This window comes from Schistocerca nitens, chromosome 1, assembly GCF_023898315.1.
Source record: "Schistocerca nitens isolate TAMUIC-IGC-003100 chromosome 1, iqSchNite1.1, whole genome shotgun sequence".
In the NCBI taxonomy this organism is placed as follows: Eukaryota; Metazoa; Arthropoda; class Insecta; order Orthoptera; family Acrididae; genus Schistocerca; species Schistocerca nitens.
The window spans coordinates 370,863,428-370,888,218 of NC_064614.1; the positions used below are offsets into that span (position 1 = coordinate 370,863,428).

General features: G+C 41.3%; 1 protein-coding gene across 2 annotated transcripts in view; it reads left to right on the forward strand.

Moving 5' to 3' along the window:
* The window catches only part of LOC126248895 (general transcription factor IIH subunit 4), a 129,596-nt gene extending 125,775 nt beyond the window's left edge, over nucleotides 1-3,821 (forward strand). For both annotated transcript variants that reach the window (XM_049950377.1, XM_049950369.1), the window contains one exon: nucleotides 3,307-3,821. In XM_049950377.1, coding sequence (XP_049806334.1) covers nucleotides 3,307-3,691 — 385 coding nt within the window. In that variant the 3' untranslated portion in view covers nucleotides 3,692-3,821. The remainder of the gene's footprint in view (nucleotides 1-3,306) is intronic.
* The last annotated feature ends 20,970 nt before the right edge of the window (nucleotides 3,822-24,791 follow it).

A 24,791-nucleotide genomic window follows, 5' to 3' on the forward strand; every position in this document is an offset into this window, starting at 1 on the left:
TCAAGGCATGCTACTTGTGTTCTGCTTAAATTACAATACCAAGATGTGTCCAGTATGCTTGTAAAAGTGTTCTACAGATGAATAAATCTTCTTCTGCAGCTGCTGCTGCCAATTTTCTGTTTGTTTGAGGTCAAAATGAGCACATGAAAACAAGCATTTGCACATTACTGTTGGTATAAGATAGTACTGTATTGAAGATTACATTTATTACTTTTTTATATTTTCTCATACACACATGCCTCAGTGAAACACATAGCCGTACCGTAGGTGCAACCACAACAGAGGGGTATCTGTTGAGAGACCAGACAAAAGTGTGGTTCCTGAAGAGGGGGAAGAGCGTTTTCCATAGTTGCATGGGCAACAGTCTGGATGATTGACTGATCTGGCCTTGTAACATCAACCAAAACGACCGTGCTGGTACTGCAATATAGTTGGAATTAGTGACAGGAGGAACAAGACTTGTGGTCAGTGAATACAGGGTTATAAAATCAAAATCAAATAGGGGTAATGCAGGAGTAGGTTTAATAATGAATAAAAAAATAGGAGCACAGGTCAGCTACTACGAACAGCATAGTGAACACATTATAATGGCCAAGATAGACACGAAGCCCACACCTACCACAGTAGTACAAGTTTATATGCCAACTAGCTCTTCAGATGACTAAGAGATTGAAGAAATGTATGATGAGTTAAAAGAAATTATTCAGATAGTGAAGGGAGATGAAAATGTAACAGTCATGGGGGACTGGAATTCAATAGTAGGAAAAGGGAGAGAAGGAAAAGTAGTAGGTCAATATGGAATGGGGCTAAGGAATGAAAGAGGAAGGCACCTTGTGGAATTTTGCACAGACCATAACTTAATAATAGCTAACACTTGGTTTAAGAATCATGAAAGAAGGTTGTATACGTGGAAGAGGCCTGGAGACACTGGAAGGTTTCAGATAGATTATAAAATGGTAAGACAGAGAGTTAGGAACCAAGTTTTAAATTGTAAGACATTTCCAGGGGCAGATGTAGATTAAAACCGAATTAACTGCAAAAAAGATAGAAATTTTAGGAGATGGGACCTGAATAAACTGAAAGAACAAGGTTGTAGAGAGTTTCGGAGAGAACATTAGGGAACGATTGACAGGGATAGGGAAAAGAAATACTGCAGAAGAAGAATGAGTAGCTTTGAGAGATGAAATCATGAAGGCAGCAGATGATCAAGTAGGTAAAAAGACGAGGGCTAGTAGAAATCCTTGGGTAACAGAAGAGATATTTAATGTAATTGATGAAAGGAGGAAATATATAAATGCAGTAAATGAAGCAGGCAAAAAGTAATACAAACGTCTCAAAAAAGAGATTGACAGGAAGTGCAAAATGGCTAAGCAGGGATGGCTAGAGGACAAATGTAAGAAAGTAGAGGCTTATATCACTAGGGGTAAGATAGATACTGCCTACAGGAAAATTAGAGATATCTTTGGAGAATAGAGAACCACTTTTACAAATATCAAGAACTCAGATGGAAACCCATTTCTACGCAAATAAGGGAAAGTGGAAAGGTGGAATGAGTATATAGAGGATCTATACAAGGGCAGTGTATGTGAGGGCAATATTATTGAAATGGAAGAGGATGTAAGTGAAGACGAAATGGGAGATATGATACTGCTTGAAGAATTTGACAGAGCACTCGAGGCCACGGGAGTAGACAACATTTCATTAGAACTACTGATAGCCTTGGGAGAGCCAGCCCTGACAAAACTCAACCATCTGGTGAGCAAGATGTATGAGACAGATGAAATACCCTCAGACTTCAAGAAGAATATAATAATTCCAATCCCAAAGAAGGCAAAATACAGATATGAATTCTTTACAGACGAATGGAAAAACTGGTAGAAGCCAACCTAGTGGAAGATCAGTTTGGATTCTGTATAAATGTCGGAACACGTGAGGCAGTACTGACCTACGACCTATCTTAGAAGGTGGATTAAGAAAAGGCAAACCTAAGTTTCTCTCATTTGTAGACTTAGGGAAAGCCTTTGATAATGTTGACTGGAATACTCTCTTTCAAATTCTGAAGGTTTCAGGGATCAAATACAGGGAGTGAAAGGCTATTTACAATTTGTACAGAAACCAGATGGCTGTTATAAGAGTCGAGGAGCATGAAAGGGAAGTAGTGGTTGGGAAGGGAGTGAGACAGGATTGTACCCTATCCCAGATGTTATTCAATCAACACACTGAGCAAGCAGTAAAGGAAACAAAAGAAAAATTAGGAGTAGGAATTAAAATCCATGGAGAGGAGATAAAAACATTGAGGTTCACTGATGACATTGTAATTGTATCAGAGACAGCAAAGGACTTGGAAGAGCAGCTGTATGGAATGGACAGTCTTGAAAGAGGGATATAAGATGAACATCAACAAAAGCAAAACGAGGATAATGGAATGTAGTCTAATTAAATCAGGTGATGCTGAGGGAATTAGATTAGGAAATGAGACACTTAAAGTAGTAGATTAATTTTGCTATTAAGGGAGCAAAATAATTGATGATGGTCGAAGTAGAGAGGATATAAAATGTAGACTGGCAATGGCAAGAAAAGTGTTTCTGAAGAAGGGAAATTTGCTAACATCAAGTATAGATTTCAGTGTCAGGAAGTGATTTCTGAAAGTATTTCTATGGAGTGTAGCCATGTATGGAAGTGAAGACAATAGAAGCTTTCGAAATGTGGTGGTACAGAAGAATGCTGAAGACTAGATGCGTAGATCATGTAAAATAATGAGGAGATACTGAATAGAATTGGGGAGAAGAGGAATCTGTGGCACAATTTGACCAGAAGAAGTGATCGGGTGGTAGGTCATGTTATGAGGCATGAAGTGGGCCACCAATTTAATATTGGAGGGGAGTGTGGACGGTAAAAATCATAGAGGGAGACCAAGAGATGAATACACTAAGCAGATTCAGAAGGATGTAGGGTGCAGTAGTTATTTGGAGATGAAGAAGCTTTCACAGGATAGAGTAGCATGGAGAGCTGCATCAAACCAGAGTCTGGACTGAAGACCTCAACAACAACACAAAAAAGCCCTGATAGTGATGCAGTATGTTTATTAAGATAATTCAGGTGCTAACAGGAGATACAATTGTACAATAATGATTCTAAAGGAATACAAAATAATCATTTGTAAGGGTTTTATAATTGGATACAATATATTGTCACATTACCTTTCTTGCTGTTTACCTATATTGTTAGTTTTAATGTGTTGGATTCATTCAACATTTCTACTTTGCTTAATGTGCACTGAATGAAACATTGCTTCTGTGTTTACAGGTTCCCAAACTTGGCTGTGGGCATACTGACTCGAGACTCAGTCCGTCAGGCTTTACGTTCAGGCATCACAGCTGATCAGATAATTGGATTTCTTAGGTTGCATGCCCATCCTCGCATGATTGCAGCAGGGCCACCAACACTTCCTCCTACAATCGTTGATCAGATAAAATTGTGGGAGAATGAGCGGAATCGTTTCAGTTACACAGAGGGTGTACTTTACAGCCAGTTTCTTTCTCAAGCAGATTATGAAGTGGTGCGTGATCACGCACAAGAATTAGGAGTGTTAATATGGAGTAGTACTGCAAGAAGGACTATTATTGTCACAAGAGTGGGACATGATGATGTGAAAAAATTCTGGAAACGGTACTCTAAAGGTGGTGGGTGAAATAAGTACTGAAAATATGCTTCAGTCACTCACATCCTCATAATTTAGTGGTAATGAGAAATTAAAAAATGTTCTCAAACTGCCAAAAAACCAATCAATCATTGTTATCTGAAATACAAAGTTGCTGGAACATTGTCTTGTACTTGTTTGTTATTGTCATATACAGTGCATAAATGTGTGAAAACAGAGTTAACAATTATGATGTAAATGGTGATTCTCTATTTGTTTTGAAAGTTTTTTCTGCAATGAGAGTGTAATTTTGTTTTTAATGTTATCAAAGAACATGAATTACTGAAGCATCTTAATTGCAGTAGATTGGCCTTATCCTTCATTGTCAGAACTGCAGATTTGGATGGCTGATTAGTAGTAGAAGTGGGAATTACATCAAAATGTTAGAAATAGTATCAATGAGACTGCAGTAGCCCATTACAAACACTACTGTTAAGTGTTTGAAATGTAATTGGAAAGGCAAGAAGCATGTGTTACGCAAATAGAATTACTAATTGTCAGGTTAGAATCAGAACCATATGATCAGACATGAAGTAAGTATCTGGCCAACAGTGCAAGGCCAAGGCTATAAAGTCAATGCATACTAAAAATGCCCCCCCCCCCCCCCGGATAAGTCAGATACAAACAAGCACTTTCTGAATATAGCAGGTGAATTAAATAAAAACTTAGTTTCTCTGGGCACGCATGGCTTTCCGGGCGGGAAGGAGTGCCGGTCCCCGGTACGAATCCGCCCGTCAGATATGTGTCGAGGTCCAATGAGCCGGCCAGTCTGTGGAGGGTTTTTAGGCGGTTTTCCATCTGCCTCAGCAAATGCGGGTTGGTTCTCCTTATTCCACCTCAGCTACACTATGTCGGCGATTGCTGCACAAACAAGCTCTCCATGTACGCGTACACCACCATTACTCTACCACGCAAGCAACATAGGGGTTACACTTGTCTGTTGTGAGACGTTTCTTGAGGGAGGGGGGGGGGGGGGGTTGTCCACCGGTGGCCGAACCGCACAATAACCCTGGGTTCGGTGTGGGGCGACGGAGGGGTGAAGTGGACTGCGATAGTCGTCGTGGGGTTGCGGACCACTGCAGCTGCGGCGGGGTCGGAGCCCCTCTGTCGTTTCTAGGTCCCCGGTTAACATAACATAGCATTAGTTTCTCTGGTAATTATTTAAATCTCTTAGAAAATGGCTTTCCAGCTGCTGTCTGAAATATACTTCCGTGATAATGACAAGGGGAGGCTGAGTCAATAACTGAATTACTGAAAACTGTGGTATCGTATGTATGTTGGGATGTCTATGATGATATAAAAGTACTGTGCAGCACACATTAGCCAGGTAATTAGCCATGTTTGTAACTTTTTCTTTTGGCGTGGCCAGTTTCGTGAAAGATTAAAGTACTTCATAATGAAACTGCTTTAAATAACGGAGACAATTTTAGACCTTTTGTTTTGCCATAGGTGTTTGCTAAAGGCCAATAAATACATGCAATTTATTGTTTCAGTTCAAGTAATTTGCTGTCAGGTGTACAGTTTGTTTTTAGAAGTGATTTTTAACAGCACAAAATGCTATGTATTCTTTTTCTCTGTGAGACACTGGATGGGTTAAACAAAAGGTTGTGAATGTTAGGTGTCTGATTTTATTTTTGATTGTGTTGATCACAAAAATATTACTGCAGCTGTTGGACCATTATGAAGTGAAAGCAGCAGTTTAGCAAATGTCTGTGTATCTTGGTGCATCACAACAGTGACAAGAAACGGGATCACAGCATTGGCCGCACTGCATAGTTGTAATCTGATGAGCAGTAGCTGTGATTACGGTCAGCTGCTGGGGCATCGTTGTGGAGCTAATTAATAGCCTCTGTCCCATGTTCTTATTCAGTGATTCTACCAACTCATGGATTTTATAAAATATTTTCTACACTATTTTTGTTGATGGATTTACTGATTACTCATCAACAAATTAATTCTTCTTAAATCTTGATAAAGGTAGTACTGATTATAGGTTGCGCATTGGGCCATAACCTTGGCTATTGACCTTATTGTCAGTAACTTTTGTTTTAAAATTTGTTAATTTCTTCTTGATTTGTGTTCAATAAATTTTTCATATTTAGATTTTATTGATTGTACGGCACAGAAATATAGCATGGTCGCCAGACTGAAGTGGTCTCTAGTTTCGTATGATGATATGTGTATATTTGGATTATGATTGCCATTATTTTTATATTTTGAACTGTTGCTTCTTGATTCAATGTTCAGATGACCTTGTTAAATTTTTCATTCTCTGCTGTGGACTTCATCTCTGGAACTTCTTCTGTACTGGAAGCTGTAAAGTTTTCTTACACTCCAACTTTCTGCTAAAAAATTAAAAATACTTCTTTATAAATACTGATACATTGATCCTTCCTTTGCAATCTGGAATCTCTCCATTTGTGAGGGTACTCGATGTTCCATGGCACATGGTGCACCTTCAGGACTCTGAAACAGAGAAAACTAACTGGTACTGCTAAGTGCAGTAGTGCACCTGTCATCATTCTGCCTTGCAGACACGCTGCTCCATCCAAACCTGTGTACACATGCAAATAAGGATAAACTTCCAAACAATAGTTGTTTCTAAAGTAAACACTTGACTAATAAAAGTACACTCAAATGTCGCAAATGTTATTCATCTGTTACGCAGACATTGGGTTACATCATTTTCTCAAACTACATGTTACATTACAGCTTTCATCAAAGATTTTAATATGCTTCCTATATTTTTGTAATTGGCTTTATACTCCCTTAACACATAAATGATAGCTCACATTACAAGAAAACCATCTTATCATGGCATATTACCACATAACTATTTTTCAACCTTTAACTTACGGTGTGACCAGTTAGATCTTAACTGATCACCTTGTTGGCAGTGTGGAAGCAGTTTATTAAAGTCATGTTCTTATACTTTGCCAGAAATGTCACACACAAGGTCTAATACAAACAAAACTGGTTTGTGTAAACTTACATGCTAAGTATGTGCAATTTACTGGAAGCCATTAAAGTAGGATTCTTTTGAATACACAAATTCTGCATTTGTTCCCTCCACTGCTCAAAATGTCATATCCTGTCACAGGATAGAGGGAAGTTAGAGAGTTTGTGGTCAGTCTGCAATTTCCAAGCAGTGAGGAGCAAATGCAGAAAGACAGATTCCCAGTGAAGGCAGGTTAACAACATGGATCAGCACCAAACACTGTCACAGGGCACCTATGAGACGCATGGATTCTCTGACTCAATAGGTTGCTCGCAGCAGGAGACTCATGGAATGCTGGGTCTGATTAACACTATTTATTTGCGGTCAGAGTAGCTACTACATTGAAAGGTTATTCTAAAAAACAACACAAGGCAGCTGGTTGCACAACAGAAGTCAGTGTCTGAAGCCATGGGAGCAGATGCTAACAGAAGTATTGAACACTAGCAGCACATTAAGTACAAACGTGAACGTGAGAGTAGCACTCAAAGTGAGAAAAACAGATGTGTCTGAGCTTACCAAGGCTGGTCACGAGCAACACAGAGTCGGTGCCCCAGCTATCTGACTGAGAACTCCCTCAGAATACAAAAACATGGGGTTTTTAAAGAACCATGGTGGTGCACTGTTCCTCCCTTCCTATAGTCGACCCACCAGTCCACTAGCGCTTAACAAGATTTGGCCAATCTGATGAGTCACTCTGCACCTCCAGGATGCTTCTGGCCAACCACATTTAGATTCCTCCCCTACTCCTACTCAGTAGGTAAGGTTGCTTCTGGATTTTACACTAACGGACTAAAAGTTTGGTATTGACAGCATTCAGCTGAAAGCTAAATGTCACTGTCACTCTTATTATGGCCAGCAACAAGTGTTTTATGTCACTTGGCCCCGCCCTCTGTGGTTCTGTGGGCAGGGGCTGCAATAGTAGCACTCTAACTTGTGTAAACCCACTGAAATTGCAGCTTGCAGAAGAATCATGCTAAGATGTGCCTTTTCGTGGCCATCTTCTACTGTGATGCCTTACAACAGCATCTACCACAGGTTGTGGATGGAGTTTCCAGTTAATTCTTGAAGTGAAACTTCTCGCCTGATACAGCTGCCCAAAGTGTTTGGGCACTAGGACTCTAATGTTACTATTTATCTCTGGTAACCTAAATGCTACATGTGGTGTCACTGCCAGACACCACACTTGCTAGGTGGTAGCTTAAATCGGCCGCGGTCCATTAGTACATGTCGGACCCGCGTGTCGCCACTGTGTGATCGCAGACCGAGCGCCACCACACGGCAGGTCTCGAGCGACGTACGAGAACTCGCCCAGTTGTACGACGACGTTGCTAGCGACTACACGGTCGAAGCCTTTGCTCTCATTTGCCGAGAGACAGTTAGAATAGCCTTCAGCTAAGTTAATGGCTACGACTTAGCAAGGCGCCATTAGCCTTAAATAGCTTGTATATAAAGAGTCACTTGTATCGCCACAATCTCCAGATGTCTCATCAAGAACGATGTATACAAGGATGTATTAAAAGTTAAGTATATTCCAAAGATACGTATTTTCTTTATCACATTCATTAAGTCTCCTGTTTCAGACCTCACTCCATCCTTCGTGAGTTAGCGCGTGCATCTTGGCCGCCTCTTTCAATTAGTGTGCGTAGTGTTGGCAAGTCTGCCGACACTACACTACATTTGTGTGCTCTCTGCACTGTGTCCCTGATTTCTTATCTTAGAGTTCTCTTGATGGCTCCAAGTAGCCTTAAGCGTAACGTACAAGTAATTGTGTCATCAATATATGACAGCTGCCCTCCATGGGAAAAATTTGTTGACAATTATTTGCCAAAAATTTGTAATCTGGCTTCAGTTGTAGTTAAAATGACTTAGCTCCAGAAATGATGTTATAGACATTCATGGTTAATGACCTTAGTTGTCTACATTTTGCACTTTGTAAAGTTCGTATTGAAGAACAAGTACGTTAAAAAGAAAATGTGATTTTCTTGCCATATTTGTCTCACATACTTAGTAAATTGTAAGTTTATAGGTTGTATTTTGAATTAATTAACAATTAATGTAAAAAAAAAGTGCCATGATCATGGCATATTTCTGAAGTTTGTCAGATTAGTACATTTTATATAGTCGACTGCCAAGATTTTAAGGCAAGCTGGTGCTGCTATTGTTAAGGAGAGGATCCTCTTTACCCATTAAAAATTGGACCTGGTTTCTGAACAACTTTATCACCTGTGTCTGAAGATATTGTGGAGTTGCCCTACAATTCAGGGAAATGGATTGATGGTATAACACAGGTCAAGTCAGACTGGGTTCGTGAGGTAGCCACTTCGAGACAGACGGCAAAGTTTAGCTGGCTTTAGACATCTTCGCAGCAGGAAACTATTATTCAACACTCAGTCATTAATATGATGGATAAAGATTTCGACTATGCTACGAAGATGGTTTTAAGTAAAGGACTGAACTTTGCACCTGCACCAAAGACTTTTCCAATACCTGCAATCATCAGTGCCATTGAACAAGCTGTCCAACCTCTTTCTGCGGAATCAGCAGGAGAAATAAGATGCGAAACTTCTCATACAGTTATGAAGGCTCACCCGCAAAAGAGTAACATACCTGTGATATAGAGGGCTGCATTACGTAAGCTTCGACGGGATACTGAGGCAGTGGTTCTTCTAGTTGATAAAGGTAATGCCACTGTTTAAATGTCTCGTGATGACAATCGTGATAAAATGAACTGTTTACTGAGTGACAGCATGTACCGGAAGATCAGTAAAGACCCAATATTGTAACCAAGTGGTGTAATTCCTCTGAGGCCCTAAGGGACTTCCAGAGATCCATAAGAATGAAGTTCCTGTGCATCCGATAGTGAGTAACATTGGCTCTCCAAACTATGACTGTGCCAGACACTTAGCATTGTTATTAAGGCCTCTGGTGGGAAAATGCACTCATCACATACGTAACTCTGTGGACTTCATTGGCAAAGTAAAATCACTCAAAATGGAACAGTTCTGATATGTCAGTTTTGATGTAGTGTCATTGTTCACAAAGGTTCCTCTTTCAGAATCATTATTTCTCAGTGGCAAAACCTTTGATAAAGAGATTTCAGCTTTGTTTGTACCTTTTTTATTCAATAATGAATTTTATGAACAGACTGACGGTGTCACCATGGGTAGTCCTTTGTTTTCCTTGGTGGCCAACGTTTTCATTGAGGATTTTGAGGAGAAGGCACTGGAATGAAGCCCACAGTATTTTGGAGGTATGTTGACAGGTTTGTAGTGTGGCACCATGGTGAAGATAAATTATAGGAATTTTTAAATCATCTGAGTTCCGAAACTTCATGGCAGATTAAAACTTTGTGCTGGACCGAGACTCGAATGCAGGATCTCGAGTTCGAGTCTCGGTCGGCAAACAGTTTTAATCTGTCAGGAAGTTTCGTATCAGCGCACACTCCGCTGCAGAGTGAAAATCTCATTCTGCAAACATCCGAGTTCCATTCATAGACAAATTCGGTTCTTGATGGAAACTGAAAAAAATGGATGCCTTCCATTTTTGGATGTTCTGGTACGACGTAAAAATGATGGCAGTTTGGGACATGCAGTATATTGGAAACTGACGCATACGGATTTGTCTCAGAGCTCTGGTACACAGAACACACGTCATTGCTGACGAGAGGAGCGTGGAGGACACGCTTATACACTTGAGAAGAGTTTTTGAAGCCAAAGGGTACTCTCCACAGCATATACGTAAGGCGCTACAAGTGAAACCAACGGTGGGCATAAGGAATGCAGAAGTAGTTTTACATCCATAGCTTTTCTGCCATACATTGGAAGCCTATTGTCAAAAATAGGACAGATCCTTAGCAAACAAAGTGAAAGTTATTTTTCACCCTCCACCAAAGACAACAGCAATCCTGGGTTCCACTAAAGATGATTTGGTGAATCTGAAGCCTGGGATTTACAAGATCCCCTGTGAGTGTGGCTGTTCATACATCAGACAGATGACACATACAGTCCATGAGAGAGGCACAGAACACCACAGGTACACCCAGCTCTTACAGTCTAATAAATCGGGGGTGGCACAGCACTGTCTTGATACTGGGCACTCTATGGTGTATGAAAATGATGAAATTTTAGCCTCCACTTCATATTTATGAGCCTCAGTAGTGAAAGAAGTAATCGAAATTTGGTTGGCGATGGATTTAATTAATAGAGATAGTGGCTTCAACTCGGACAAATCATGCGATCCGGCACTTTCTGTGATAAACTCACAAAGACGTTGCGACAGTGCAGCTCGCAGTGATACATCGAAATCACCGTGTGGTTTGACCATGCATATCTAATTTCATGCATATGTTACACTTTTTGCATATGTTACATTTTTGCAGCCAATCAATTCTCTGGCAGCTTTTGTATCCATGGCCACATGTGTAGTGGGGCAGTCCGTCGGTTTACAAGGACGGAGCAAGTGCTGGAGTGTCAGTCACCTTGGCTCACTCTGAAGATGGCTGGATTGTATACACCCTGAATTTAGAAGAAGAAATGAAATTTATACGGCTACACACCCTACATTTTATGGAACAATCCTGCTTTTCTGTCAGTTTTGCCACAATGAACTCTGTTAGAGTATCCTGGAATGTTAGTATTTCTGGCTGTTATTGTTGGCAGACGAACGATATCAATATCACATCTGGCAAACACTCTTCCTGGTGTTTGTGTTATAACCAACGGCATTTTTGTCTTAGTTTGCATTATTTTGTTTTTTTGACAGATATCGCGTTTTCTGATGTAGTCTTAAATATCCTTTTTCACATTTGGTATTTCCTAATACGATCATTAAGTTCTTACAATCCCTTAATGACCACCTGTAATTGCATCATAGAATTCCTGCAAAATTCCCACCTTTTCTTCAGCCGTTATCTTCTGCTTTTCATCTTCCTCGACTACCAGCACTTCACGCTTTCATTTGCCCATTTCAGTATCAGCTGACTGTACTTCCCTTATCCTTGATGATGCATCTGCTAAACAGTTGTTCTTACCTTTTTTTGTACACAGTTTCATAAACATATTCCTCCAACTTCAATCTGAACTTCATTAACGGTGAGGACGGATCACTAATATTTCTGACCCACTGAAATGGTTTACGATCTGCATAAATGATAAGCTTATGACCAAAACATATGGTCTGAAATGTGTGACCACCCAAACTACGGCCAGTAACTTTCTCCCAATTGTGCCATAATTTTGCTCTGTGTTGTTCAAAGTTCTGGACGCATATGCTACTGGCAGGTTTTTTCCTAATTCCCCTTGGCTACAAACTGAGCCAATAGTATTGTGGGCTTGCATCCATTGTGATTATAAACTTTTTTGAAAAACCTGTTTTAGTGCATGGAATGCCTCTTGTTGCTGAATTCATACTTAACACCTTTTTTCAACAACTCATGTAGTGGTTTTGCCACTTCACTAAAGTCCCTTAGGAAGCGTCTATAGTACACAACTAACCCCAGGAAACTTTTTAATGCTGTCATTGTACTGGGCCGGAGGTATTCAGTCAGTGCTTTTAGTTTGTTTGAGTCTGGTTTTAACCCTACTTCGATTAAGACGTGCCAGATATGTGACCTCCTTTTTTAAAAATTCACCTTTATCAACCTGCAACTGCAAGTTATGTTGCCTTGGCCTCTCGAAAGCTTTGCCCAATTGGACATTGTGTTCTTGTGTCCTCAATAGGTCAAAAAATTACTACATCATCTAAATAAATAAATATTTTTTTACCCTGTAAACCCATGAGAACGAAATTCATCAATTTTTTGAATGTGGAGGGTGCAGAATGAAGTCGCATTGGCATTATTTTGTACATATAATGAGCGTATGGTGTTCTGAAAGTGGTAAGTGCTGTGTCTTTTTCATGTAGTAACACCTGACAGTATCCCTTAGCCAGATCAAGCATCAAAAAATATTTTGCGTTACCCAGTCCATCTAAAATTCCATCTATACATAAAAGAGGGAAGACTGTTGACAGTAATGACATTTAGTTTTCAATCAGAGGGACAAGTAATTTGCTCTTGCACTTACAGAATATCGGAAGTGCAGAAAGAAGTGTTACAACAGGAGATAAACCAGATGTTGGAGGGCGATATAATAGTACCTTTAAGAAGCGTCTATAATTCTCCATTACTCATGATTCCCAAAAACATAGCTGCATATAGTACAAGGAAATGGAGGGTGATTCGGTAATCAGTTTTATTTGATGCCAAATTGTATCAGTATATGTCAATTTATCCCCTGGCAAATGGAAGATATTGTAAGCAGCTGTACACTATTTTTCTATGGCATTTAAATTATCTAACTGCAAGTTTTCTTTTAATATCCTGGTCCTTCATTTTTTCCTCACTCGAGACCTTGTCTGCCTTGCACGCAGTCTACTTTGGACTTCAGCGCTCAATTGCAGAACGTCTTCCACCTCAATCTGAGGCATCTCCATAGAAACCACCTTTTCTCATATCTCCATAGAAATCACCTTTTCCCATGAATTTAACACACTAATGAAACAACAGCCTTTTTATACACTCACCAGTGACTCTGGTACGTACACATCTTTCTGCAACTCTTGTTTCTTGATAATGTTTTCTTTTAGGTTAGTATCCACAACCTTTATCCCCAAATCCTTTCCTCACAAGGACCCAACTTTATTCTAGCCACCTGGCTTGCCTTAGACTCTGCAGTGTCTGTTTCCCATAGGTAACACGTCTGTGTACCGGCACCTTGTTTACTTTGCCATTTCTTCAGCATATTGTTGTTGACTGGCCCCTCTGAACAGCTCAGAGAACCTTGAATTCCACTGCATTCACACCTTGCAGTTTCAGAATCTGTTTGTGGCTTCCTAAGCCCTTGCCCGTGTACTTGCGCACTATGCTTCTATTGCTGTACACCATTTAACGAGCCTATCTCTGATTCTCTTGGTGTAATCAATTACTACACCATGCTTCGTAAAGAAGTCTCTGCCAATTAAACCAGCGTAGGGAATATCGTGTTCCCCTCCTAGCAGATGAAACTTAAGTTTCATTTTTGATTTCCGGTCTATTCCAAGATCTAAAACTGCCATCCTGTATGTACACAGAACTGCCAAAGAAACTGGTATAGGCATGCATATTCAAATACAGAGATATGTAAACAGGCAGAACACAGTGCTGCGGTCGGCAGTGCCTATATAAGGCAACAAATATCTGGCGCAGTTGTTAGATTGGTTACTGCTGCTACAATGGCAGGTTATCAAGATTTCAGGGAGTTTGAACTTGGTGTCATAGTCGGCACACAAGCAATGGGACACAGCATTGCCGAGGTAGCGATAAAGCGGGGATTTTCCCTTACAACCATTTCACGAGTGTAATGTGAATATCAGGAAGCCAGTAAAATATCAAACCTCTGACATTCCTATGGCTGGGAAAAGATCCTGCAAGAACAGGACCGACAGTGACTGAACATAATTGTTCAACGTGACAGAAGTGCCAACCTTCCGAAAATTGCTATGGATTTCAATGCTGGACCATCAACAAGTGTTAGTGTGCAAACCATTCAATGAAACTTCATCGATATGGGCTTTCGCAGCCGAAGGCCCACTCATGTACACTTGATGACTGCAGACACGAAGGTCTATGCCGCGTCTGGGCCCATCAACACCAACATTGCACTGTTGACGACTGGAAACATGTTGCCTGTTTGGACGAGTCTCGTTTTAAATTGTATTGTCCTGGGACCTCTGCTGTTCCTGATCTATATAAATGACCTGGGTGACAATCTGAGAACTCTTAGGTTGTTCGCAGATGATGCTGTAATTTACCGTTTAGTAAGGTCATCCGAAGACCAGTATCAGTTGCAAAGTGATTTAGAAAAGATTGCTGCATGGTGTGGCAGGTGGAAATTGACGCTAAATAACGAAAAGTGTGAGGTGATCCACATGAGTTCCAAAAGAAATCCGTTGGAATTCGATTACTCGATAAATAGTACAATTCTCGAGGCTGTCAATTCAACTAAGTACTTGGGTGTAAAAATTACGAACAACTTCAGTTGGAAAGACCACATAGATAATATTGTGGGGAAGGCGAGCCAAAGGTTGCATTTCATTGGCAGGACACTTAGAAGACGCAACAAGTCCACTAAAGAGACAGCTTACACTACACTCGTTCGTCCTCTGTTAGAATATTGCTGCGCGGTGTGGGATCCTTACCAGGTGGGATTGACAGAGGACATCGAAAGGGTGCAAAAACGGGCAGCTCGTTTTGTATTATCACGTAATACGGGAGAGAGTGTGGCAGATATGATACGCGAGTTGGGATGGAAGTCATTAAAGCAAAGACATTTTTCGTCGCGGCGAGATCTATTTACGAAATTTCAGTCACCAACTTTCTCTTCCGAATGCGAAAATATTTTGTTCAGCCCAACCTACATAGGTAGGAATGATCATCAAAATAAAATACGAGAAATTGGAGCTCGAACAGAAAGGTTTAGGTGTTCGTTTTTCCCGCGCGCTGTTCAGGAGTGGAATGGTAGGGAGATAGTATGATTATGGTTCGATGAACCCTGCCAAGCACTTAAATGTTAATTGCAGAGTAATCATGTAGATGTAGATGTATCAAGCAGATGGACGTGTATGGGTATGGAGGCAACCTCGTGAATCCGTAGACCCTGCATTTCAGCAGGGGACTGCTCACGCCATGAAGGCTCTGTAATGGTGTGGGGCATGTGCAGTTGGTGTGATATAGGACCCATGATCTGTCTATATATGACTCTAACAGTGACATGTACGTAAGCATCCTGTTTGATCACCTGCATCCATTCATGTCCATTTGGCATTCAAAAGGGTTTGCGCAATTCGAACAGGACAAAGCGACACCCCACACATCCAGAATTGCTACAGAGCGACTCCAGGAACACTCTTCTGAGTTTAAACACTTCCACTGCCCACCAAACTCCCCAGACATGATCATTATTGAGCACATCTTAGATGTCTTGCAACGTGCTGTTCAGAAGAGATCTCCACCCCCTCATACTCTTACGGATTTATGGACAGCCGTGCAGGATTCATGGTGCCAATTCCCTCCAGCATTACTTCAGACATTAATTGAGTCCATACCATGTCGTGTTGCGGCACTTCTGCATGCTTGCGGGAGCCCTACACAATATTAGTCAAGTGTACCAATTTCTTTGTCTCTTCCGTGTATATATGTGTGTTTGTGTGTATGCATGACTGGACTTGTGATACCTTTAACCTTCATACTTTATTCAGGTCTATACCCGACCTGGCTTGATACTTCATACTGAAAAATCTAATTTGTGCTCCATTAACTACTAGCAATTTTAATGGACTTTCTGTGCTCTGTGGGCAATTCAGTTGTACAAACTCATTTTTACTTTCACAGTCGACGAGACTCTGAGGGCCATAGACACGGGTTCCCAGGTAGATGCCGTGTTTCTTGACTTCCGCAAGGCGTTCGATACAGTTCCCCACAGTCGTTTAATGAACAAAGTAAGAGCATATGGACTATCAGACCAATTGTGTGATTGGATTGAATAGTTCTTAAATAACAGAACACAACATGTCATTCTCAATGGAGAGAAGTCTTCCGAAGTAAGAGTGATTTCAGGTGTGCCGCAGGGGAGTGTCGTAGGACCGTTGCTATTCACAATATATGTGGATGATATCGGAAGTTCACTGAGGCTTTTTGCGGATGATGCTGTGGTATATCGAGAGGTTGTAACAATGGCAAATTGTACTGAAATGCAGGAGGATCTGCAGCGAATTGACGCATGGCGAAGGGAATGGCAATTGAATCTCAATGTAGACAAATGTAATGGGCTGCGAATACACAGAAAGAAAGATCCCTTATCATTTAGCTACAATATAGCAGGTCAGCAACTGGAAGCAGTTAATTCCATAAATTATCTGGTAGTACACATTAGGAGTGATTTAAAATGGAATGATCATATAAAGTTGATCGTCGGTAAAGCAGATGCCAGACTGAGATTCATTGGAAGAATCCTAAGGAAATGCAATCCGAAAACAAAGGAAGTAGGTTACAGTACACTTGTTCGCCCACTGCTTGAATATTGCTCAGCAGTGTGGGATCCGTACCAGATAGGGTTGATAGAAGGGATAGAGAAGACCCAACGGAGAGCAGCGCGCTTCGTTACAGGATCGTTTAGTAATCGCGAAAGCATTACGGAGATGATAGATAAACTCCAGTGGAAGACTCTGCAGGAGAGACGCTCAGTAGCTCAGTACGGGCTTTAGTTGAAGTTTCGAGAACATACTTTCACCGAGGAGTCGAGCAGTATATTGCTCCCTCCTACATATATCTCGCGAAGAGACCATAAGGATAAAATCAGAGAGATTAGAGCCTACACAGAGGCATACCGACAATCCTTCTTTCCACGAACAATATGAGACTGGAATAGAAGGGAGAACCGATAGAGGTACTCAAGGTGCCCTCCGCCACACACCGTCAGGTGGCTTGCGGAGTATGGATGTAGATGTAGATGAATACCTTTCCAAATGCAGCATAAGGTGACTCTAATTTTATGCTTTCTTTTTCTTCCCTGCTTCTTATTTTTCACAAAATTCCCTGCATTCTCAGTACACACTCTAGCCATGTGCCCTGACCTATGACATCTGAAACACACAACTGGCTTTGTTTTCTTACAGGGACCTCTGTGTCCCAGTAAACTGCAACTTTCGCACCTGACTGTCTTTCAAGGCACTGACTCTCGATATGCTAGAGTCAATTCTACTTTGTGAATTCTTTTCTCAAGTCGGTGGTCTCACATAAAATGCCCTGATTGCCACAGGTTTTACACTTAACATTACATCTGCAATTCTTAGATGTGTACCCTACACATCCACATGACGAACACTTCATGTTACCTCCCCTGATGACTTTTGTCTCCAAATCCTTTTTCCTTGGTGGACATAACTGCCGACTCTTCAGTCGAAGCTATCTCAACAGCCTCAATGAGGGAATGTTTTTGCCCCTTGCACATACAATCGTTTGTATGTACTCAATCATAGATGCCCTGAATGAATACACTGTGCTTAATTTTTCCCACTAATGACAGATACTGCCATTGCACCATGGACAGCTTCATGAAACTGATGTTGAAGTGTATCTACTTCACTGGTCCCATCTGCAATCAATTCTCCCTTTGATTGCCTACTAGAAAATGTATTACAAGCGTAGTAATCGAAAGTATGCTTACATGTGTAATTTTCCAACAAAATGTTTCTTACTTCTTCCCAGTTGGAAGAGAATTCACACACGAGCAGTCTACTTCGCGCAGGAACCTGAATACATGTTTTTACAAATTTTAACAATATTGGATGGTCAGCTTCACACATTAATTCAAAAGCCATATCCACATTATTTAAAAATTCATTTAATGCCAATTTTATACCATTGAAAGCCTGGGGAATGAGTTTAACGGCGTCACTGATACTAATCTTAGATACTACTGTTCTACCATCAGCAACGGCATTGTTAGACGAGGCCATGACTTTTACCTGCTGATGCATTGTGCAGAGGCGATGTAGCATAGCATCATTGCTGAAGGCTGAAGGCGGATTGCTCTGCTCAGCTGAGCCGAGCCGAGCTGGATATGACCATGCAATGCCTGTGGTGTCGCATTGCCCTCAGCTGTGCTGCACCAAGCCATTGCCAGCTGCTGCCTGTCACCTGCTCACAGGTTGCCGCTGCCGCTGAAAGTCACGAAGGTGCTGCACATCTTCCACTGCCTGGTTGCACTGTCACCGTGTGCCATTGCTCTGGCTGGTCTCCCTGGGCTGCACCACCAGCTCCGTCCCGTTGTCGCTCGGCCCTTCCCGCGACCCCCACTTTGTCATGTAGGTAAGGCTGCCCTGGCCACATCTTCCCTCATCAGCTGCCGATCTCAGGACCTCTGTGTATTTTTGCTGCTCTTCGCGCTCCATCTGTTCTCACTGCAGTGCAAGTGCTGCTTCTCATATGACTCTCAAACCCTCCAGTCCAGTCATGATGTTGGGCTGAGTATGTGCAGAGCCCCCATGTGTGTCAAAAATACCCCACACATGGCACTAGAAATGTTTACCTATGTCATGTTCTAACGCAGGATAGAGGGAAGTTAGCGGATTTGTGGGCAGTCTGAAATTTTCGAGCTGTGGTGAGCAAATGCAGAAAGACAAATGCCCAGTGAAGGCAGGCTGACAACTTGGATCAGCATCAAACACTGCCTCAGGGCATATACGAGAGGTGCAGATTCTGGGACTCAACGGGATTCTCACAGCAGGAGGCTCATGGAATTCCAGGGTCCGCTTAACACTATTTATTTGCGAACAGACTAGCAAATACACTGAAGGCTAATTCTAAACAGTAGAAAAAGCAAAGGAGGCAACTGGTTGCATAACGAAAGTCAGTGTCCGAGGCCATGGAGGTGGATGCTAACAGAAGTACACAGGGTGTACACCACCTGGAACAATGGGAGATCCGGGAATTTTTTCATCTGGGAGAAAATTGGGAAAAATCTGGGATTTTTTAGAATTCTGGGAATTTTTCATTGTTTTAGTTTTCAGTTAGTAATTTTGACTGGTAAGAACCAATATTCTAACAAAGGATATTACTGTATCCAGGTACTGCAGAATAATACTGCAGCAATAAAACATGAACAGAAAAAAAAAACGAAAATACAACTTAAATTGCAAATGAAATGCGCTATACACAACAAAAATCACAGTGCTCATACAGGCGCCTTACGACAGCAAAATGTGTTGAAGTCCTTAGGAAGGCTATTCGATGCCTCAGAACAACAAATTGCCTCTGATGAGCGTGACATCACAACTGTTTACATTAGATTTGTTTTGAGCAGTTGCGAGCGAGGTCAGTTGCATGCACAGTTGAGTTGCATATGAATAGTACCTTCTCTCGCTTGTGGCTGTTAGCTGTATAAGCAGTAGCAGCCAGATGCTACCCGGACAAATTTTACTGCTGCACCCAGGCTGCCAGATTCACGCATGCACAACAGGCCCAGATCTATGGGATGGGGAGAGGGGGGTCAGACCGGGGCGCCAATTTCATGGGGGGGGGGGGGGGGGGTGTCAAATTCATATTCTTGAGGGAAAAAATCTTGTTTCACAAAGCGCCTAGCATTCAGTGCACGTTGGTCTATCGATTATTCATATGATTTTGACGCATCCATGTTGGTTTTTCAACATTTTGGAACACATTCTAAATTGATTTTTGAATGTGTGCATGTCTCTGCCAGGGGAAAGTGTTGTGACTCGCCGATCATTTAAAGTGCCGCCGCGCAATTACGCACATCCTCTACGTGCGGCGCTGTCTGCCTGCCAGCCATGCAGCAGCGGCGCCACCTAAGCGGCCAGCCGAGCAGCGGCCGCTAGACTGAGACTCAGTGCTTATCTGAACGCTAACGTGTACACATGTTAACTTACTCTGTGACATATATGTGTTGTAGTGTCGTTCCTAAATATACTTGTTAAACTAGAAGTTCTAACAATTGGATCCCATCCTCGTCGCCAATTGTTAGAACTTCTAGTTTAACAAGTATATTTAGGAACGACACTACAACACATATATGTCACAGAGTAAGTTAACATGTGTACACGTTAGCGTTCAGATAAGCACTGAGTCTCAGTCTAGCGGCCGCTGCTCGGCTGGCCGCTTAGGTGGCGCCGCTGCTGCATGGCTGGCAAGCAGACAGCGCCGCACGTAGAGGACGTGCGTAATTGCGCGGCGGCACTTTAAATGATCGGCGAGTCACAACAGAATCCCTGTCGCATCTGAAAATAAGCTTCCCTGCAGACAAAAGGGGACGGGGCTATACAAGCTGAGCAGAATAAAATAAAACTGGTGAATGCCAATTGCTCTTTGTTTACGTAATTGACTTGGTTTGTGAATGATCAGCGTTGTTATACTTACTAGTGCAAGCCATAGATTCAGACTACCAGAGTGGAAATAAATAACTAACAGGAATAATAGGTAAGAAAGATTATGTTTTATCTTTAAGGGCCAGTTGTACAGTTCCTAGCTAACAGGCGCTTAAGTTCTATTCTGGGAGTAGCACAGAAAACGCGTTGTACGAACACATAATAACGCCTAACCGGAGAAAAAAAATGCGGGATAACTAACTGGTGATTGTGGCAGGGTTAGTGAAGTTAACCGGAGAAAAGGTTTGACACTGGCAGGAATAGTTACAGAATTAGTGATGACAAGATTGTTTGTTAGAATGAGGAAAGAGAAGAAATGGGGACATCATACAAATTATGGAAGAATATGATGATTCTAAGTTTTTATAAAAATTTCATACTACTATTATTCAATCTCATGCTTGAGAAGCTGGAGCGTATGAATGAAATATGAAACTATTTCGTAACGTAAAGCTTTTTGCTTGTAGTAGGCCTAATATCCATTTGATACTGGTATTTCGTGAATTATCTTCTGTCATCTCATAAAAATGACCATTTGTTTCAAAACAGTCTTGTTTATTTGGTGAGTATTACAATTGCTGCAAAATTAGACAGTCCTATTTTATCTAGCAGACAGTGACAAAATACATGTAATCAACTCGAGAGACCACACCAGTCTTGGGTACTATTTGTATTAACAGCTTTTTCAATGTCAGACGACGACATTTTTCGTTTTTTCATGTAGCAAAACATTTGACAAACTTTGATGAGGTAATAGAATATTTTGCAGAAAGGAAAACACGTCCTGTAAAGCCGTAGCAAGATTAGAGAGAAAAAAATGCTAGGACTTAAGGATTGCAGAAAAGTGCACGGTTTTGCTTGTCCCTTGTCTTGACTAGTTTTATGTATCCTATATTTAATTTTGTCACACAAAATAACAAATTTTTAGCTAATAGGCAATAAAGACTACAAATTTTCTGAATAGTTCTTGTTTTCCCGGTTACAAATAATCCCATACAGTATTAATTTCCAGTCTTTAAAAAAAAAATACAGAGGCAGGATGACAAACTGGCCGACTGGGACCAGGAGAGGCACAACAGGACATTTTAATTTCCACTACCCTGAATATAGCTTGATGGCATCCATTAGAAAATATACACGTTTGAATTTGGCAGAGCGAAATACAGTGACGAGCGATAGAAGAGTGCTATGTGTGGAGTCGTGGCACTGCACTTTGGCACATTTAAGACCAAATAACATTTCTTACATTTTCCCAAAGACATATGCTTTATGTATCAGACTCCTTAGAATTTATTTATTTAGCGTATGGCAAGTACAAATCATGTTTATAGAGAAATAAGCTGCTACAATAACTTTATAACTTTGGCACTAAAAACAAGACATAAAGAATTAAATACAGTTATGTCATGAACAACATATATATAATTACAAATTAACATTTAGGTTTTTAATATATTGAACTGCACTTCGAGTCGCATCCAGGAAGTCCGTTGTTTGACCTGAGTAGGCTCTCAGAGGTCACTCTGCAATGATGTGCCGGATCGTCTGCTTCTCAGCGCCGCAATCGCACTTTGGGGATGGTGCTCTTCCCCATTTGTGTAGAGTCCGCACATCAACCGTGGCCCGTCCTGATCCTGTTGAGGATGGTCCAGGTTTTACGTGGTAAGCCAAAGCCTGGAGGCCTGTTCGACGGTTTCAGTAAGGTGTTTACCTGTGGTAGTGCTGATTCTTCCCATTCCACTTTCCAGCGTTCTTCAAGACAGAAACCATTTTCCTCCAGATCTTTGGCCCTTATAAGAGGTGGATGTCTAGAGCGCAATCTATCTCTGTCAATGCCATTGCTCAAAGCGTGAATCTGAAGTTGCGGGTTATCTTGTATTTTTTTAAATTCTCTGAGAAGCGCATGTTCTCTTCGTAAGTGAGGTGGCGGTATGTGGCTCAGTACAGGTAGCCAGTGAATGGGGGTTGATTTTATTGTACCTGAAATAATCCCCATAGTTTGGTTCAGTACTGTGTCCACCATCTGGGTGTGAGCGCTCTTTAGCCAAACTGGGGAACAGTACTCTGCCGCAGAGTAGACAAGTCCCAAAGCAGAGCATCGCAAGGTAGAGGCAGAGGAGCCCCAGCTGGTACCACATAGTTTCTGAATGATATTGTTCCTAGTACGGATATTTGCAGCAGTGTTGATGAGGTGTTGTTTGTAGCTCAGGGTTCTATCTAATGTCACTCCCAGGTATTTTGGATTTTTATTATAAGACAGAATATTGTTATCAAAATATATCTTAAGGCGTCTGTTAGCCAATTTATTATTCAGGTGGAAACACGTAGCCTCAGTTTTAGTTGTAGTCTCCATTCACGAAAGTACGTTCCCAGCAAGGACAAGTCGCTTGTCAGGACAGTCTCAGTATGCTCCATATCTCGATGTTGTGTAGCTATGGCCCAGTCATCTGCACATCCAAACTTTTCAGATTTAGTATTAGGCATATCGGCTATATACATGCTGAAAAGTAGCGGTGCCAGGACTGATCCTTGGGGCAAGCCATTATTGAGCTTCATTGTTTTGCTCCTATAATTTCCAAGTATCACCTGGAATGGTCTGTTGCAGAGCATCTCGTTGGTAAGGTTAGCCATTTTCAAACATGGCACGATGCGGCACCAAGTGGCAGCAGGAGAGCACATAACATGTAAAGGTTAAGGAAATCTGCAATTTTTCCTTAACCTTTACATGTTTATGTTCTCCTGCCGCCACTTGAGTAGATTTTTTACCTATCAAGTTACATTATAATTTCAAAAATTGATTATTTTCGTTGATATAATAACTTCACTGGAGCAGAAATTCGAAAACTGGTAGAGGAAGACAGTGACACAAATAATGCCAACGAAGTGGAGTAATGTTGTATGCTACACTGAAATGGTTTTAAAGAAGCACTGCAAAGTGAAGTGAATGTAGAAAGTAGTATCGAAAATACAAAAATATTCTTGGGCAATTCCAGTGACTCTTCCACAGACCAGAATACAGGTAACAACAGTGTTGAGGAAGAAACTGACTCTGAACTAAGTGGGATTGACTCTTTGCCATAATTTTTTACCAAATGGCATCTACTAGATGTCCACAATAAATCTCAACTTGTTAAGGAATACCCATCTGCTTACTCATGTTGTACTAATGCACACAACAGTGATTGTTAAGTATTTAAGCAGTTTATATTGTTTAGTGTTGGGAGTTATTGTATTTACCTGAAAGATTCAGATCCATTTCAGCAACCCTTTCATAACGAATATGTCAATTGGACGTGAATCATCCTGATTACGGTAACAGTGTGCTTCCTGTTGCTTTTGTTGGGGTATACAATATGTGCATAATTGTTTCTTGTATACTGAGATTAGTGTTGATGAATGTTTTAGGTATATAGGTAAAACAAAATTCTTGGTACCTATTTTTTATATGAATTATACAAATGTGTGGGATCTGTTCTTTCAGACATGTCCGAAAGAACAGACACCATGCAGAATCCGCATCTGTAACACATATTAAATAAACTGAAGGTGAAGCGGAGAGAAAGAAAAGAGCTACTGATGTCAGTTGCATCGGTACTTTATGCAAAATAGGCAGCAATGAGTGAAAATGTGTGCCAGAGTGGGATTTGAACCCAGGATCTCCTGCTTACTAGCTGCTTCCTTACCCAGCACCACCTATCTGCAGTCGCCATTGATGTCTTCCATGCTCACTACTTTGAGATTCCTGCAAGAGGTCGAACATAATTTTGCATCCACACTGGCAGCCATTGATGGAACAGGGTGCAACCCACTGCAGATTGTGGCACACATTGGAACAAATTATGCCTCTCATCTGGGCTCCGAGGCCATACCTGGGTCATTCCAGTGGCTGGCACAGAAGGCTGAGAAGACCAGTCTTGTGCATGGAGTTTCAACAAAGCTCACAATTTGCAGAATTGTCTCCAGAACTGATTATGGCCCTCTGGTTCTGAGGAACCAGACACTTCAAAGGCTCTGTGACCCAAGCCAGTGTATGACTTTTTGGGACTTGGGCCACAGGGTTGAGAACTGTAGGCTCCCCCTAAATGGGTCATGTGTGCACAACATGTCACAGACTGCTACTCAGGTAATATCGTGTGT